General features: G+C 54.1%; 5 protein-coding genes across 5 annotated transcripts; 3 read left to right on the forward strand and 2 right to left on the reverse strand.

Annotated features, from left to right (window-relative positions):
• Positions 1-993: 993 nt before the first annotated feature.
• N656DRAFT_784642 (HET-domain-containing protein) lies at positions 994-3,847 on the forward strand. Its single transcript, XM_064816218.1, has 2 exons — positions 994-1,620; positions 1,727-3,847. Exons 1-2 carry the CDS (start codon positions 1,131-1,133, stop codon positions 3,814-3,816), a joined length of 2,580 nt encoding a protein of 859 aa, XP_064665675.1. The 5' UTR covers positions 994-1,130; the 3' UTR covers positions 3,817-3,847.
• A 2,217-nt stretch (positions 3,848-6,064) lies between these two features.
• Positions 6,065-7,973, forward strand: N656DRAFT_784645 (uncharacterized protein). The gene has a single exon (XM_064816219.1). The coding sequence runs from the start codon at positions 6,480-6,482 to the stop codon at positions 7,686-7,688; it is 1,209 nt and encodes a 402-aa protein (XP_064665676.1). The 5' UTR covers positions 6,065-6,479; the 3' UTR covers positions 7,689-7,973.
• A 166-nt stretch (positions 7,974-8,139) lies between these two features.
• On the reverse strand, positions 8,140-8,787 carry N656DRAFT_718819 (uncharacterized protein; the record flags this gene model as incomplete). The annotated part of the gene is made up of 1 exon (XM_064812312.1): positions 8,140-8,787. One exon carries the CDS (start codon positions 8,785-8,787, stop codon positions 8,140-8,142), a length of 648 nt encoding a protein of 215 aa, XP_064665677.1.
• A 1,669-nt stretch (positions 8,788-10,456) lies between these two features.
• Positions 10,457-11,770, forward strand: N656DRAFT_718792 (uncharacterized protein; the record flags this gene model as incomplete). The annotated part of the gene is made up of 1 exon (XM_064812310.1): positions 10,457-11,770. The coding sequence occupies one exon, from the start codon at positions 10,457-10,459 to the stop codon at positions 11,768-11,770; it is 1,314 nt and encodes a 437-aa protein (XP_064665678.1).
• Positions 11,771-13,537: 1,767 nt separating this feature from the next.
• N656DRAFT_772133 (uncharacterized protein) lies at positions 13,538-14,704 on the reverse strand (the record flags this gene model as incomplete). The annotated part of the gene is made up of 1 exon (XM_064813903.1): positions 13,538-14,704. One exon carries the CDS (start codon positions 14,702-14,704, stop codon positions 13,538-13,540), a length of 1,167 nt encoding a protein of 388 aa, XP_064665679.1.
• Positions 14,705-14,878: the final 174 nt, after the last annotated feature.

The following is a 14,878-nucleotide window of genomic DNA, read 5'->3' on the forward strand; positions in this document are numbered from 1 at the left end:
AAAGTTTCTCGGTCGAGGCCTTGGGGAACCGATGAGGCACGTGACTAGTCTCCCGCCAATCTTCCGATTGCCAGATAGGGTTGGGGTTAATCTCCATCGCTGTTAGCGTTAGACCTGGCATGCAAAACGCTTGGTCCGCCTGGTACGGGCACCTTGCCTGGAGCTTGCCTCCCTTGCTTTGAATTTAAGGGAGCGCTGGACTTACAATAGGAATCCGAGGTTGAAATGAAGATTTTCGACAGCTTCAACTTTACAGGTCTGATCCAGTATAAGTATCTCGAAAGAGCTATCTAACTTAGCAGGGCTAACAACTCAAGAACAACTCTCTAAGTCGTTTCCATCAAAACCTTTAGTGTTTTTGCAAATAAAACAGTGTCCTGCACGTTGAGCTCGATAATAGCTCTCTCTTTATACAATGTCCCCCTGGTTTGTTCGCTAGCGCCTGACTTGAAGTCAAGCATCAACCTAAAAATCAGATCTCAATATCAAAATAGCCACTTTTCGCCTGCAAGTAGGCTTTGGATAAAACCACCTTTTTGAGTATTACTAGATGCTCTATTTTTCTTCGTTGAGTTGTGGTTTATGGCTGTTTTGAGGTATCTTTTTGAATTTAGGACTAGGACCCCTGTCGGAAGTTCTGCGCTAACCGACTTAACTATTTCCATTTACAGTAATAGTTGTCAACTACTTCTGTTTACGGAGTACAAGAGAATTTAGCTGAAAGTGCACGGATTAAAGTGTTGCTCGATAAGGCCTTCCTGTTTAATAGGTTCCGGAACTGGCAGTTGTGATAATTCCGAACTGCCCGCCAGCTTGGACTCTGGTGTCATGAGATGATTAGCCCCATCTGCATCCTGTTGAACCTTTGTATCAAGTTCGGTTGCTGAGAACCGTCTCCGTTCAAAAATTGCGCTAGCGCTGCGAACGAGAAGCCACCGCCACCGACAATTGGTGATTCTAACCCAGATTAAGTTGGGGCGCTTGCCGGCGCCAGCTTTTTCAGCCGCATGACCGGGCGCTACACTGCGCGTGGAAAACATGAGCCATTCATGAGCTTCATTTTTCCGACTGCGCAATCCGTCGATAGGTTTTGCATCGCAACAATGAGTTGATTGTCAATAACTCCCGTCATGTCGGACTCGGACGCCGTACAAACAATCACCTTGGCTCTCGAAGAGCCCGAGAGGCCTTTCTCGACGTACCCTCCACCGCGGGACGGCCCGCGGCGCGAGATCTTGCCTTGGCCTGGCAGCCTTTGTCCCATTTGCTTCGTCCTGGACTTTAAGCCCACGGACCTGCATGCTATTCACCGCTTGGCCACGGCTAGCCGACATGGCGCGCGCAACACCTTGGTGTACCAGCACTATCCAAGCATCTACGAACTCCAACGTTCTGCTGCGGCCGGCTGCAAACTCTGCCGACTGCTGTGGAACGGACTGCGAGAGCCACTCAAGCGTAAGGATGATACCGGCACCAGCGAAATCCACCCCGTCGTACTATATCTCTCAACATATCGGACATGGGGGGCGAGGAAGAATATGTTACCGCTCGAAGACCAGCACATCACCGTTGAATGCGGTCCGGACCGTGCTATGACATTGGACATCTTCATGAGCCCAGGCATGTATCTACAGGAACGCATCCCCATATGTCTCTTAGTCCTGTTGTTCGTCACGAGACTTGCCAGTTGGTTCTGTGCTCAGGCAGCTGACTCGTCTTGGCGTAGAGTCGATCCTACACGTCAATCAGTACAAAGGCAAGGCAGCGGCCTTGCGTTGGAGATCTGTTGAGAGCACCCCCCTGGTGGAAAACCAGCGAGGTCTTGGCGAGATCGACCTTAGAAAGGTGTCACTCCGTGACCGGTCGGGTTCTCGCATGGTGCACCGACTGGAAAGCCAAAGGTTTGTTGGCTTCTACGAACTTGACAGGGTCCTTCCAGCCGCCCCAGATGTGTTTGGCTCGTCCTTGGACGTTCCGGAGTCAGATCGCGAGGACAACGAGCACACGGGAAGCCTCGCAAACCTGAAGCTCGCTGCCGTTTGGCTCAAGCTTTGTGTTCAGACGCATGGGTTGTGCACATGTACCACCGACGCCTATACCCGTCTCCCAAGAAGGTTAGTCTATGTCGGGTCCAACGTCGATGAAAAGAATCCGTATCTCTACGAGAGTAATGGGCAGTTTGGGCGCTACGCAACGCTCAGCCATCGATGGCCCAAGATACTCCAAGCACGGACTACTAGGGATACTATAGACGACTTCAAGAAGCGTATTCCGTGGTCTATCCTACCCCAGACCTTTCGAGACGCCATCACGGTATGCCGAACACTTGGTGTGACCTTCCTCTGGATAGACAGCCTTTGCATTATCCAAGACTCGAAAGAGGACTGGGAGGTGGAATCGGCCCAGATGGGCAACTACTACTGGAACTCGTTCTTCAATATCGCCGCGGCCGTAGACTCGCGAGGCGGCGGCTTCTCGTCAGAACAGGGCTGCTTCCAGCCACGCGACCCCTGTGGCATTCAGCCATGCCACGTCCGCCTCCGCTACTGGCACGACCTGGATATCGTCGACGCGTCGGTGCACCTGGCGCCGCACATTGCGAGGGATACCGACTGGCGCTTCACCGAGTTTACGCAGCTCGACAGCCGGGCCTGGATCCTCCAGGAGCGGATTCTTGCGCCGCGCACGCTCTTCTTCGGTGAACACCAGATCTCCTTCTCCTGTCTGACAATGCGGGCCTCCGAGGCCTGCCCACACGGTCACAAGCTGCGCAGCGGTCTCGACAGCCACCTCCTAATAGAGGAATACCAGCACACGCTACGCTTCGAATCGCTCTTCGCCACCCTGCGGGCGTCGTGCATGCCGCCGACGCCGTGGCGGCCAGCCTTGTGGCAGTCCCAGACGAGACGAGACTTGGATAGCAACATTGCAAGGGGAGGACCTGATGACAGAGCGAAAGAAGTCATGTTCCACGCTATGGCGGGGCTGCAGGCAAAGCTGCGCGCGAACCCATCTTACCAGCGGATGGTGTACGACCAGTGGTACGACTTGGTGACCGAATATAACTGCCGCTGTATCACTATCGATACGGATGTCCTCCCGGCTGTTTCGGGTATCGCCAGTTACTTTAACATGATCACAGGTGACAGGTACTTGGCTGGCCTGTGGGAAGCTGACCTGATTCCCGGCCTCCTGTGGAGCGTTGATTTTGTGACGGCGCGACCGACGGCTCAAGGGCGGACGGGAGTGCCTTCCTGGTCTTGGGCGTCTCTCCGGTCTGATACTCTTACCATGTGGTACCTGGGCGTACGGAACGAGATCATGCGATATATCACGGTGTTGGATACGCAGGCGAAGGTCGACGGACCAAATCGGTTCGGCACCGTCTCCTCAGCGCACATCCATCTCCAAGGGTACCTGAAGCGGGCCGTTGCCAAAGCGCCGGTCAAAATGCCTGATGTGAAGCCCGTGAAGGACAGCGAGGTTGGAACAAGGGGGGCGCGACCCCTTGACAAGATGCTTCGCTACGTCCTGGTTGAGCCTCAGAAGGAGAGGTCTCCTTTCCTTCATGATGGCGAGTCTGGGGATTGGCTCGCCGTGTTTGCGCCTGACTGGGCGTTCCTGCCGGGGTCAGAAACATTAGCAGTGTGGTTACTGCCGATCTTACAGGATAAAGATACCTATGGCCGGCGGGGTGTTGCGTCTCTGGCTGTGCTCCCGAACGGTGATGGGACGTGGCGACGCGTGGGGTTTGCGAGGCTGGACAATGTAGATTGGTTTGGGGGTGCTGAGCTCCAGGATATTGTTCTAGTTTGATGAATGCCTATGCCCAGTAACTCATGCCCTCGCAGTGGCTGCGCTGCTACATGCGTTCTGCATGTTATTGGATGCTACAATCTGGGAACCGAGCACTCGAGAAGTGCGAGGCCAAATGGAGCGAGAAATCTGCGGCATTCTGCGCTGTTTGCTGCCAGAATCAGGTGATATGGTGAGAGCTGTTACACCTGTGCATGTGCCTGAATTCGTCCAGGCCAAGTTTCACACAACTTCCAGCCCAACGGCCAGCCCAATCAATCTCTTGAACCACTAAAACCTCGACCTGCAGCCTCTGGTCATGGAGAAGCGGAGGCCACGCGTACTCGGGTACCACAACGATGATTGTTCTTCAATGGAAAGAATGCACGTTATCCAAGCATGAGGAAAACCGCTTGAACCGTCGTCTGTCCAGGGGTGAAAGTTTGGGAGCAGCAATCATACTTATCTCGTCACTGAAGTTCATGTCTTGAGATCAGTTGAATCCGCTCGTCAGATGCGTCTCGGGATACGTAGGTAGGAATATGGGTGCGGTGGACGATCTGTATGTACAGTACAGTACAATACATACGGAGCAGCACATTCGACCTCTCTGAAGTGGCATGTCTGAACTTCGGCAGTCAGCGTTGAGCGCAGAGCCGCAACTGGAGCGTTGAGAGTTAAATGAGAATTGTCTTACCTTGTCCTCTACTCTCCCTCACTTGGGCACAGGATAAGCTGTGATGGCTCTGCTCCTCGTCAATGCTTAAGTATAATAGCTTTGGACCGAGGCATGATTTCCCTGATAGATGTTCTGCCTTAAGTTGGGCAACAATCGACCTATCTGACTGATATACATGGGTGTTGGGTGAGGACACCGACGAAAGGGAGAGGAGATGACACATACAGCCTCATAAACCGAACAATGAGGTGCTGGTAGATGGTTCAGGGGGTGATGCATGCCGCTTGACATCTTCCAGATGCAAGTACCACGACTCCTAGGTATTGTACACTGTATAGTACAATCCTGTAGGTAAGGTAAGCATTTGTCTTGATGCCTCTGACCTGTTCGTATCCGGTGAGCTTGAAAAGTTTAGGTGCACCTTGCCTATCTTAGGTGGTGGTCCGGAGAACATCTGCACAGTGCACGGGAAGTGATGCCTTGTGGTGACTCGTGTGGTGGCGGCCTGCGTTATCCAGGTCCCGCTGATCACCCCCCCATTTGGGCAGGTGGGGCTTCCCGCGCACAAGCCACCACATTCAGCGCTCGAGCCACCTATTACTGACCTCAACTTACACCAATTTCAAGACCAAATTCCACCACCGCAGAAACAACACAACTTTCCTACAAATCATTTAAAACTAAGTGCACAATTAATACCAAAAAAGCGCATAAATTTCTCGTCAAGAGCATACAACGTAGCAATTTTTCTATGCTCAATTGTACATTCAAGTTGCATCAGTATTGCACTATGAGTCTACACTTAGGAAATCCTAGATTGCCCTAATAGTGGGCCTTGTTATATGTGGCTTGCTTACTCTGGAAGCGCAATTAAATCTGGGTGGAGATGTGACCTGGATAACGCACACTGTGGTAGCTCTAGTCAGAGATTGATAGAAGACATTATAATATTTGACAGATGCATTTGTTAAGTCCAGAAGTGCTTCGCAGTTTGCCCAATCTTATAGCGCCAAGCCAAGGGACGTACCTCAAGCTATAGGGGGTTGTACGTTACATATCTAGGGTCCCGTCCTCACCCAGATTTAATTGCACTTTCTAGGGTATACAAGCTATACACTATAAAGCCGGAAAAACCCACTATTAGTGCAAATCCACGATTTTCCAAGTGCAGACTCGCAGCCCAACACCTTCGCAAATTGAATGCGCAATCAAGCACGCAAAAATATATTATACAATCTTGTTAGAAAAATTTTACACTATTTTAGTAATGGTTATACACTTTGTTCAAATGATTTATAGGCAGTTGGGCTGCGTCTACGAAGGTGTGAACTTCTATGAAGTTGGTGTAAGTTCAAGGTTAGTAACAGGTAGCCCGAGCGTTGAATGTGGTGGCTTGCGGCCGGGTAGCCCCACATGCCCAAAATAGGGAGTGATCAGCGGGACCTGGATAACGCAGGCCCAAGGGGCAGGCTAGTGTAGAGTAGTCCCACTCGCCTGTCCATGATTGGCCATTGGGACATTAGAGTGGAGATTTGGCAAACGACCCCTTTTCTGGGGCTGCGGCATGTATTTCTTCTGTTCCCTGTTTGACCCACTCACCTGAGCGACACCTGGTTCCGCCAGGAGACGCGCTCCAGTCTTCAGATTGAGTTCCAATCTGTGTGCATGTTCCCATCACCTTCAATCGCTCTCTCGCCGCCTGTCGGCCACATCGACATTTACCATGCCGAGCGATCTGGAAGGGGCAATGTCAATTGAGCCAAAGCGGGACCACGCCCTGCTGAGTGCAGACCCGCTCTTTTCATGGCCCGCCGCCGTCTTCGCCTGGCTCGCCTCAATCCGGGGCCACACCCTCATCCGGCTGCTCTCACCATGGCCGAAATCTGGGAGTAGTCAACCCGAAAAGCTGAGACCGACGGCGTATCTGGACGGCCTCCGAGGCTTCGCCGCCTTTCTCGTCTACTGGCACCATCACGAGCTCTGGGCCCATGTGCCGCTCCAGACCATGTTCTTTGAGTCGAGCTTCGGATACAACGGCTTCCACTTTTTTGTCGCCCTCCCCGGGATCCGCAACTTCTTCCACGGTGGTCACTTCGCAGTCGCGACTTTTTTTGTCATTTCGGGATACGTCCTTTCAGCCAAGCCCATGAGCCTCATCCACGCTGGCGAGCAGGCAAAGCTCGCAGACAACCTGGGGTCGGCCCTCTTCAGGCGATGGCTCAGACTCTATATCCCAGTCATCGCCACGACTTTTATCTACATGACCATGGTGCATTGCTTCGGCATCTGGATTGAAGGTCGCACCACGCACGCCACCTACTTTGAGGAGTTTTGCGCTTGGTTTTCAGAGCTCAAGAATTTCAGCTTCATCTTCCACCAAGGCCTCATCAGCTGGCTTACCTACAACTTCCATCTCTGGTCGATCCCCACCGAATTCAAGGGGTCCATCGTCATCTACACGTCGCTTCTCGCCTTCTCGAGATGCAGCAGAAATATCCGCCTTTGGTGTGAGGCCGGCCTCGTGTTTTACTTTCTGTACATTGTCGACGCGTGGTACTGCGCCTTATTCACGGCGGGCATGTTGCTTGGTGACCTGGAGCAGCTCGCGGCCAGGGACGAGCTTCCAGCCTTTATCGCTCAATTCCGGCCGTATAAGACCTTCATCTTTTACCACTTGTTTGCTTTCGCCATGTACCTGGGTGGATGTCCCGCCAACAGGTCTGAGGTCGAGGAGCTGCGGAAGAACCCCGGATGGTATTGGTTATCCTTCCTCAAGCCGCGGGTCATGCATGACTCGAAGTGGTTCTTTCTATTCTGGGCGGCCGTGTTCCTTGTTTCATCTACTCCCCACATTCCGTGGTTGAAGAGGTTCTTCGAGACGCGCTTCTGCCAGTACTTGGGGCGCGTGTCATTTTCTCTCTATCTGGTCCATGGCCCAGTGCTCTGGACCCTGGGCGACAGGCTTTACGCAGCGGTGGGGTGGCCAAAGGAGTCGCGGACGGCCAACATCCCGCAATGGGTGGACATATTCAAGCTGCCAATGACGGGACCCATGGGCTTGGAGGTGGCCTTCCTGGTCCCGCACCTGATCCTCCTTCCAGTTACCTTCTACGTGGCTGAAGTTGTTACGAGGGCGTTTGATGAGCCTAGTGTCAGGTTCCCGCAGTGGCTATACAAGATGGCTTCGGAGAGGCCGGCAAGGTTACCAGCATGAGATTTGATCTCCATCATAGTTTCTTCTCAGGCACATCATCTTTGTAATTTTGTATAGAACTATTCCAAGCTTCAGATTATATTCTCACGGCGATTCATGGGGATCTACGTTGTGATGTCCTACAACCCAATGCTGATAGGCAGACCGCCGAAGGGGAGCCTTAAAGTTGCCTAGTTACACACTAGTAGTCTGTTGACTCGAACTCAAATCGGCCAGAGCTGAAGTAATACCGGGTCATTTGAAGTATTGCCTCCCGCGTTTCGACCAAACTCATTGGCTTTGGATGATAGACAATGGAGCGAGCAAATTTGATGATGCAGTGCTGAATGGACAATGCAAAAGTACTTGAGGTATTTTATCGATGTTCCGATGGCCTCGGCGTTGGAGACTTGGACCACCCCTTGGAAAACCAAGGGGCATTGGATATCCACTGCTCCAACGTAGACCGAACTTACAAGGCAAGACTGATCCTTCTAATCTCCTCGGTGAACCGTCGGTGAAGCTCCTCCAGGGACATGGTATAGTCTGGTTGCAGAATTAGGCGTGCTCCCGAATCATTCTCAACGAGGTTGAAAATGGCATAGTATTTGTCCCTTGGGTCTGTTGACACTCTTTGGCGAAAGTCATATGCCAAGTCCAGCGGCGTTCTCGCGATCGTGACTCCCTCTCGCCGAGCAGCCTGTCGCAGTTGGGCATCGAGGATGCTGAGCAGGTTCGACCAGTCGTGGTCGACGCTCTCTCCGAATCGCGTCGACCACTCGGGGGATATAACAGCGGCCTTGATTCGGAACAGAATGGTCTTCAAGCTATGCACATTGGAATCCCAAGACACTTCGTATGGGCCGCTGAACATGGTTGTTCGACGAACCAGGGTCACCTCTTGGACAGTCCAAATGCGATAGAACCAACTGCGATCGATAATATCCCTGAGTGAATCCTGGATTTGTTTAAGCGGCGTGGTCTCCCAAGGGGGGGCGTCCGTGTCGTGGGCATGAATGATGACAAAATACCCCAGTGTCCGCATTGCTTCTTCGGTTTTCGTCGTAGGTTCACCCAGGTAGACAACCACTGTATGTGCTCTTTGATACACTTGCTCCATGATGGACACTTGATGCTATCTCTCTTTAAGGTCTTCCTGATTAATGCAGATGGCGTCGGCCCATATAAGTCGGTCTGAATTTGGGTATCTCAAGGTATGCAACGCCTTGAATAGATTTTGCCTGATGGATAGTAATTTCCCATCGACGGATATGGTCGCCGGGTCGTCCTCGTAGCTTCCCCAGACATACGACAACGCTTCATACTCGACATGATCCTGGAGGGAAACGTTGAAAAGGGATAATTCAATATCGACGCCAGGTTTGCCAGGGTGTATTTTGATGAGTCTGATTTCGTTCCTGTAAGGATCGATGGGCGTGTACCGGTACACTCCATCTGCCCTGCCGGAAACCTGAAGAAATGAAGTTAGCGAAACCCATCGAGTGGTCGCAATATCGTCATTAACTGGGTGGCGATCAAGGAAGAATTACCCGTGAGGAGCTGGGCAGAACGGCAGCCTCAGGATTATCCACGGTATATTTGATGTAGAACCCCAAACTGATCTTCCGGCCTTGTGGCCCTCCGAGAAGCCATCGGTCTAGGCCGAACGGGAGTGAATTGAAGGTACCTAGGTAACTAGCGAGCGGCGCCAGTATTTCCAGCTGTATACCGTCCTGTTGGCTGCGGCACTGGTTTGAACCACTCCTTCCTCACATGGCTGTGGAGACGGAATCGATTCCCGATACTTGTCAATCTGGGAAACCGTTACCGCCATCTGAAGACCTGTGTCAACGGCAATCGCTCCTGAAAAGCAGTGGAATAATGCGTGGTATTTTGTGTGGTTGAAGGATGTGCTGAAGGTTGAGGTTCAGGTTCAGTGCCCAGCCCGAACCACAATAAATATGAATAAGGCAGATACAGACATTGATGCAGTTCCGGCGACCTCACTTCCAACATGATGAACACTCCCCAGGGAGAAGCGTGGCTTGGGTGCGGCTGTGTGAGAGCCATGTGCAACGAGCCCGGCTGCGCTAGGGGTGTGTGAATTTGGCTTATCTCTACCTCCGTACTGAGAGGCTTTTTGTGGGCATAGGGCGATTCTTCGCGCCAGCATAACTGGCCGCTTCGTCCCAGCCATGAGGTCGCCAATCGATGGCGGCAGCTTGGCGAGCTGGTCCTCATTACCTTATGTTAATGCGTCTCGTTTGAACCCAACGGAGTAGTGACCGGGAGGCTCTGGACGGGTGCTGGTGAGAGAGATTCGGCTGAGTTGCACCAAACTAAGACTTTCAGCTGCTGAGCCGAAGGAACAACGAGCCGACCCATGTCTTGAATGGCTCGAACCTGATTTTGTAGCTTCTACCTTTTTGCAATCTCATGGATCTGTCGCTGCGTATTCGAGAATCTGCTATTTTCCAATGTTGGGATTGCAGTCTTGTTGCCCTGTTGAACATCCACTCACATGGGCAGATGGAAAAGGGGTTGGGTGCCGAAATACCCGATCGTCACTGGGGCTGGGGGCTAGGCTACTGGGCCGCAAAGTCAAACAGGTACCCTGCAGTTGATTGCTTGGTCTGAACTGCGGATACTCCCGCTGTAACTGATAAGGCGCGCCCCCTAAAAAGTCGTCCCCGGCCTGTCCGCCAAGATCAATCGCCCCAGCCTTTCTTTCCGACTTCTCCGTGACATTGCTCCCTCCCCTTAGACGCCTTTGGGCTTGGGTTTGCGAGATGATTGTGAGGGATCTAAAGCGCCTCGCGCTCGTGGTAGGACCAGTTCTGGTCTTGCTGTTCCTGAGCGCAAGTCTCTGGCACGCGAACCCCGACTTTGTTCGCTCGCGCATCGGCACCCTTCTCGACACACACCATGTAGACACACCTCCCGCCGCGACAGACGACGACTCGCGCCCCGGGCCGCTGCCACCGCACAACGAGACGCACAACGAGATCTTCTCCCTATCGACGTTCGATTCGCGCTACTTCCCTATCGAATTCGGCAAGTATGTCTTCAATCCAAACATCATCCCGCACCCGACCCGAGACGAGACGTGGATCATAATGGGCCAGCGATACGACGACCCCAATAACCGCAATTTTACTTGCGTCGAGCTCGGATGCTACGCCCGGTTTGTCGATGGGGCGCTGGTCTGCGTCGACGAGGTCAGGCGCTTCCCCATCGCGCCGACACCAGGCGGCATGTGCGAGGGAGAACTGACCTTCCTCAACCTCAACGACGGACCACATGATGCCCGCGTCTTCTACGGGCCGCAAAAGCCATATACAATGTACGGGTCCCAGAGCGGCATTACCTGCTTTGGACTGTGGATGCAGGACTTCCGGCAGTTGGTCGACTGGGACGCCCATGAACCGGACACTCCCGACGACTTCAAGGTTGGAACCGAAGTGCAGCGGCCCGAGCCGTGGGCCCCCGTCGAAAAGAACTGGTTCATCTTCTGGGACAAGGACGATCAGATGCACGCACACTACGACATGTTCCCCACGCGAGCCTTTGCGAAGCTCTCGAACGACGGGTCCGCAGGACCGGATCTCGCGCCGGCGGCGGCCTTGCACGGGGACGAGCTGTGCATGCGACGATACCTCCCAAAACTGCCACCCAGGCTCGAGTCGATCCACCAAGCGACCAACTCGCTCAAGATCACGCTGTGCAACCGGGCCGACGCGGGTTGCAAGGCTGATGACGACAATACCTTCATCCTGACCATCATCCAGCACAAGACCTTCTACGACTGGCACGGCGAGTACGAGCCCTATGTCGTGCTGTTCTATCAGCGCCCGCCCTACGAACTGTACGCCATCTCCAAAAAGTCGCTGTGGATTCATGGTCGCCAGCGCCTCAGCGACACGCGCACCGAGATGGTCTACGTCACCTCGATCAACTGGAAGGAGCGCGGCGTCAGGTACCACGGGTACCTTGATGACGTCCTGTTTTTGGGATTCGGAGTTGAGGATAAGACTTCGGGCGGCATTGACGTCCGGGGAGCCGATCTCCTCGTGGACCTGGGCCTCTGCTCCGCCGCGTCATAGTTGCCGCAAATCCGTCCAGGTTCGAGCGGATGGCATAAGAGAAGATGTACGATATCGCGCCGACAGCGCTGTTGGTAGTGTCAGTCAAGACCTACAGGAGCGGAAGGCCAGGCTAGACGCGAAGTTCCCATTCCAGTCCGTCGTGCGGCATACGTAGGGAACGCGGCTCTCGTCAGGTTCCATCCTGTCGCACGACACGACGCATGCCGTGCACCCTCACACTTGGCCATCGGCCCGCTTCCGCGGGGGCACTGAGCAATCAGCATTGTCCTACAACGCGGCGAGCCGCGCATCCGCAACATCTGCTCCTGGGGCGCCTCGCCACCAGGCTAAGCGGGCAATGTCGCGAGCCGTTCGCGAATCGAAATGGGACGGACACTGCTTTCGCCAGACTGGCCGGTTGTCATGCGGCCGGTGGTTCGCTCCCTGCACCTCCAGACCTCCTCATCTCGGCCGGAAGGGACGTGGTTGTGCCTGTTCTCTTGGGTGGTCGTTATCGGATACGGTATGGCCGCGAAGGGGACGGAGGCTGAACCTATGAGAATGCGTCTCCTAGATTGGTCCGTTCTCCAAACACATTCTGGTTTGCTGATCCATGCCTCTCGATGTGGACACTGGACTTGGAAAATCGGCTTTCCGTATGTTAATACTTAATCCAACAATGTCAATTAGGCTCAGGACCGACTGCCCCCGGGCTGCGGTAGACGTATAGATCAGCTGGACAATAACCTATTGTATGTGTCAAGGAGATAATAGAGTATATCCCCTCAGGGGAACATTCCCTCGCGATATGACAAGAGTAAATCCTCAAAGCGTCAAAAGGTGCTATATCGAACTGTCATATATGGACTCATTGAACGGGCGGGCCCTCAACAGGTCACTGGGATATCCCACCATAAACTTCGAATGGACAGGACCAGGATCCCGAGCACCGCCCCAAGCTAAGTTGTTGTTCCATCCCCGCTCAGCACGCCTCCCCATGTTCCCACATTGTATGTACAAGTACGCCGCACGAAAGGTAACTGTTAGGGATGCGCAGCAGTAGCTGGCACGCGAAAGAGACCTCCGCAGCCACATAAACTTCTGCATACTCAAAGGCTTTCCCTAACGGGCGACTCGTTCGGTTTATGTGTATAACAAACTCTGGAGAGAAAACCTGAATGAGTTGATACGGTTTCTAAGGTGGAAAACCTCCTGTCCCGATCGGAAGGGGCCGAATCGGTCTTCGGAGAAGAAAAAGTGGGTCGTGCCCCGCCGTGGCCGGACCGGCCTGTCGAATGGACCCGAGACACAGGTCCGGCATTGCGCCGCATTCAAGATTACATCTTGGTGGCCTGTTTCAGTTATAACAACTAGGTACGAGCTTGAGAACATGGAGAATACCTATTCTATTATGTTTGTGAGGGGACTTGGGCTAAGCAATGCAGCCATTCGTTTGCAGGGCCCCGAGTCTGGAAATGTGCAGGTGAATGAAGGGGGGATGCAAGAGGCATATTCACAATCCACTGCACTGCATGACCCAAGGACAGGGGGATGTAAAGATATTGGTAGATACTTGTATTCATCAATCAATTCATGACAAGACAAAGGAAAATAGAGATGTAGACTGTCCAAGGTAAGAACCTGCTACAGAGATGTATCCACGCTTGTACTGTCCCCGATTACCCACAACCACCAAGGCAAAAACAGTGTATAACCTCCTCTAAAGTCAAACTCAGACCAGAGATGATAACGCCGTCCTAATGTTATGCAGCCCCTGACGAACGCTCAGTAGTAACCATACCTGTCATCCCCAGCCACCACCATCTTGGCGGATCTCCTGTGTCCGCCCTCATCGTACCAACGGGAGCTGATGCGCGGCTCGCGGTCACGGCCACGGGACGGGATCTCCATGCGCGCCACGGCACGGCGGAGCTCATCAATCTCGTTATCCGTCTCACGGGCCTTGCCTTTTGTCTTGGAATCACCGGTATGCTTAAGGATGCCCCGTGTAGGTTCACTAAGCACAACGGTCGGCGGGCGGTTGGCAATCTCGGCATTCTGGCGGTCCCGCTTGGCGCGCACCTCGTCCTCCCACCGGAGGTGCTTGGCCTTGGGTGGCGAGGTCGAGACGGAAGAAGACCCATGCACGACGGTGGACGACGCCGCGCGCCGCGGGATGTACCGCGACGGGTCGTAGGCGTCCGCCGTCGCCGAGGTGGACGGGTCCGGGTAGCTCGACGATCGCCGGTGCGTCATCGTCTCGCGCCGCTGGCGCCGGCGCTCGTCTTGGTCGTCGACAAAGACGTAGCCGACGGAGTCGTCGGTCCGTCGGCGGTAGTACTTGTCGCTGTGGTCGCTGCTGCCCGCCCGGGAGGAGCTTCCGTCGCGCGACCGTGAACGCGATGATGAGTGTCTCCGCCGGCTGTAGTCATCGGCCAGATGCACACCCAGCGGGACGTCACGTGAATACTCCCGGCTGCTGGAGCGGGAGCGCGACCGAGTTGACAGCCCGTCTCGGTCCATGTACACAATCTGCGGCACGGTGGACGATCTCTTGGTTCGCGACTCACGCGGTTCGCGGTCATAGCGATCGCGCGGGTCGCGTCTAGACGAGGTGCGGTAATCGTACAGGTCATAGCGCCCGTAGGGATCGGTGTGGTCGTAGTGCTTAGGAGTGCTCATGTAGACGTCGGCACTCCGTCTCCTCGGAGGCGACGGGGACTTGGATGTCTGGGGGGTGTGCGGCTTGAAGTACGGGGTTGGCTTCCGATCCGCGAGGCTCCTATGGGGTTCTGGCTGGACTTCACCTAGCTTGGTGAAGGGGAACTTGCGGTCGTACTTCCGAACCTCGTTGTGGGAGCATGCTCTGCCATCGCTGCAGGGATACTTCTTCTCCGTTATGTCCTGGGTACCGTCCGAGTAGGTGTTGTAATAGACCTTTGTGAGGCACATTGTGTCGGTTCAGGTTTGGAGCGTGCTAAGCGGGAAGATTAGGAGGGATTAATGCGGTACCAGCCCGGTTGAAGAGATTTAAGGCGGATGAGGACGTCGGCAGGTCTGCCTTCGTGTCGCACCGCTTGGGTGACGCTGGGTAGCGTCGACGACGTTCTGTCAGTCGGCCGTGTC

The sequence above is a fragment of the Canariomyces notabilis genome (assembly GCF_033297395.1).
Source record: "Canariomyces notabilis strain CBS 508.74 unplaced genomic scaffold N656scaffold_35, whole genome shotgun sequence".
Lineage (NCBI taxonomy): Eukaryota > Fungi > Ascomycota > Sordariomycetes > Sordariales > Chaetomiaceae > Canariomyces > Canariomyces notabilis.

Excerpts from the sequence above, each read along its gene's own strand:
- N656DRAFT_784645 (XM_064816219.1), top strand. The coding sequence starts at position 6,480 with ATGTTCTTTGAGTCGAGCTTCGGATACAACGGCTTCCACTTTTTTGTC.
- N656DRAFT_784642 (XM_064816218.1), top strand. The coding sequence starts at position 1,131 with ATGTCGGACTCGGACGCCGTACAAACAATCACCTTGGCTCTCGAAGAG. Across the intron at positions 1,621-1,726 it reads GGACATCTTCATGAGCCCAG|AGTCGATCCTACACGTCAAT; the intron begins GCATGTATCTAC and ends GTCTTGGCGTAG.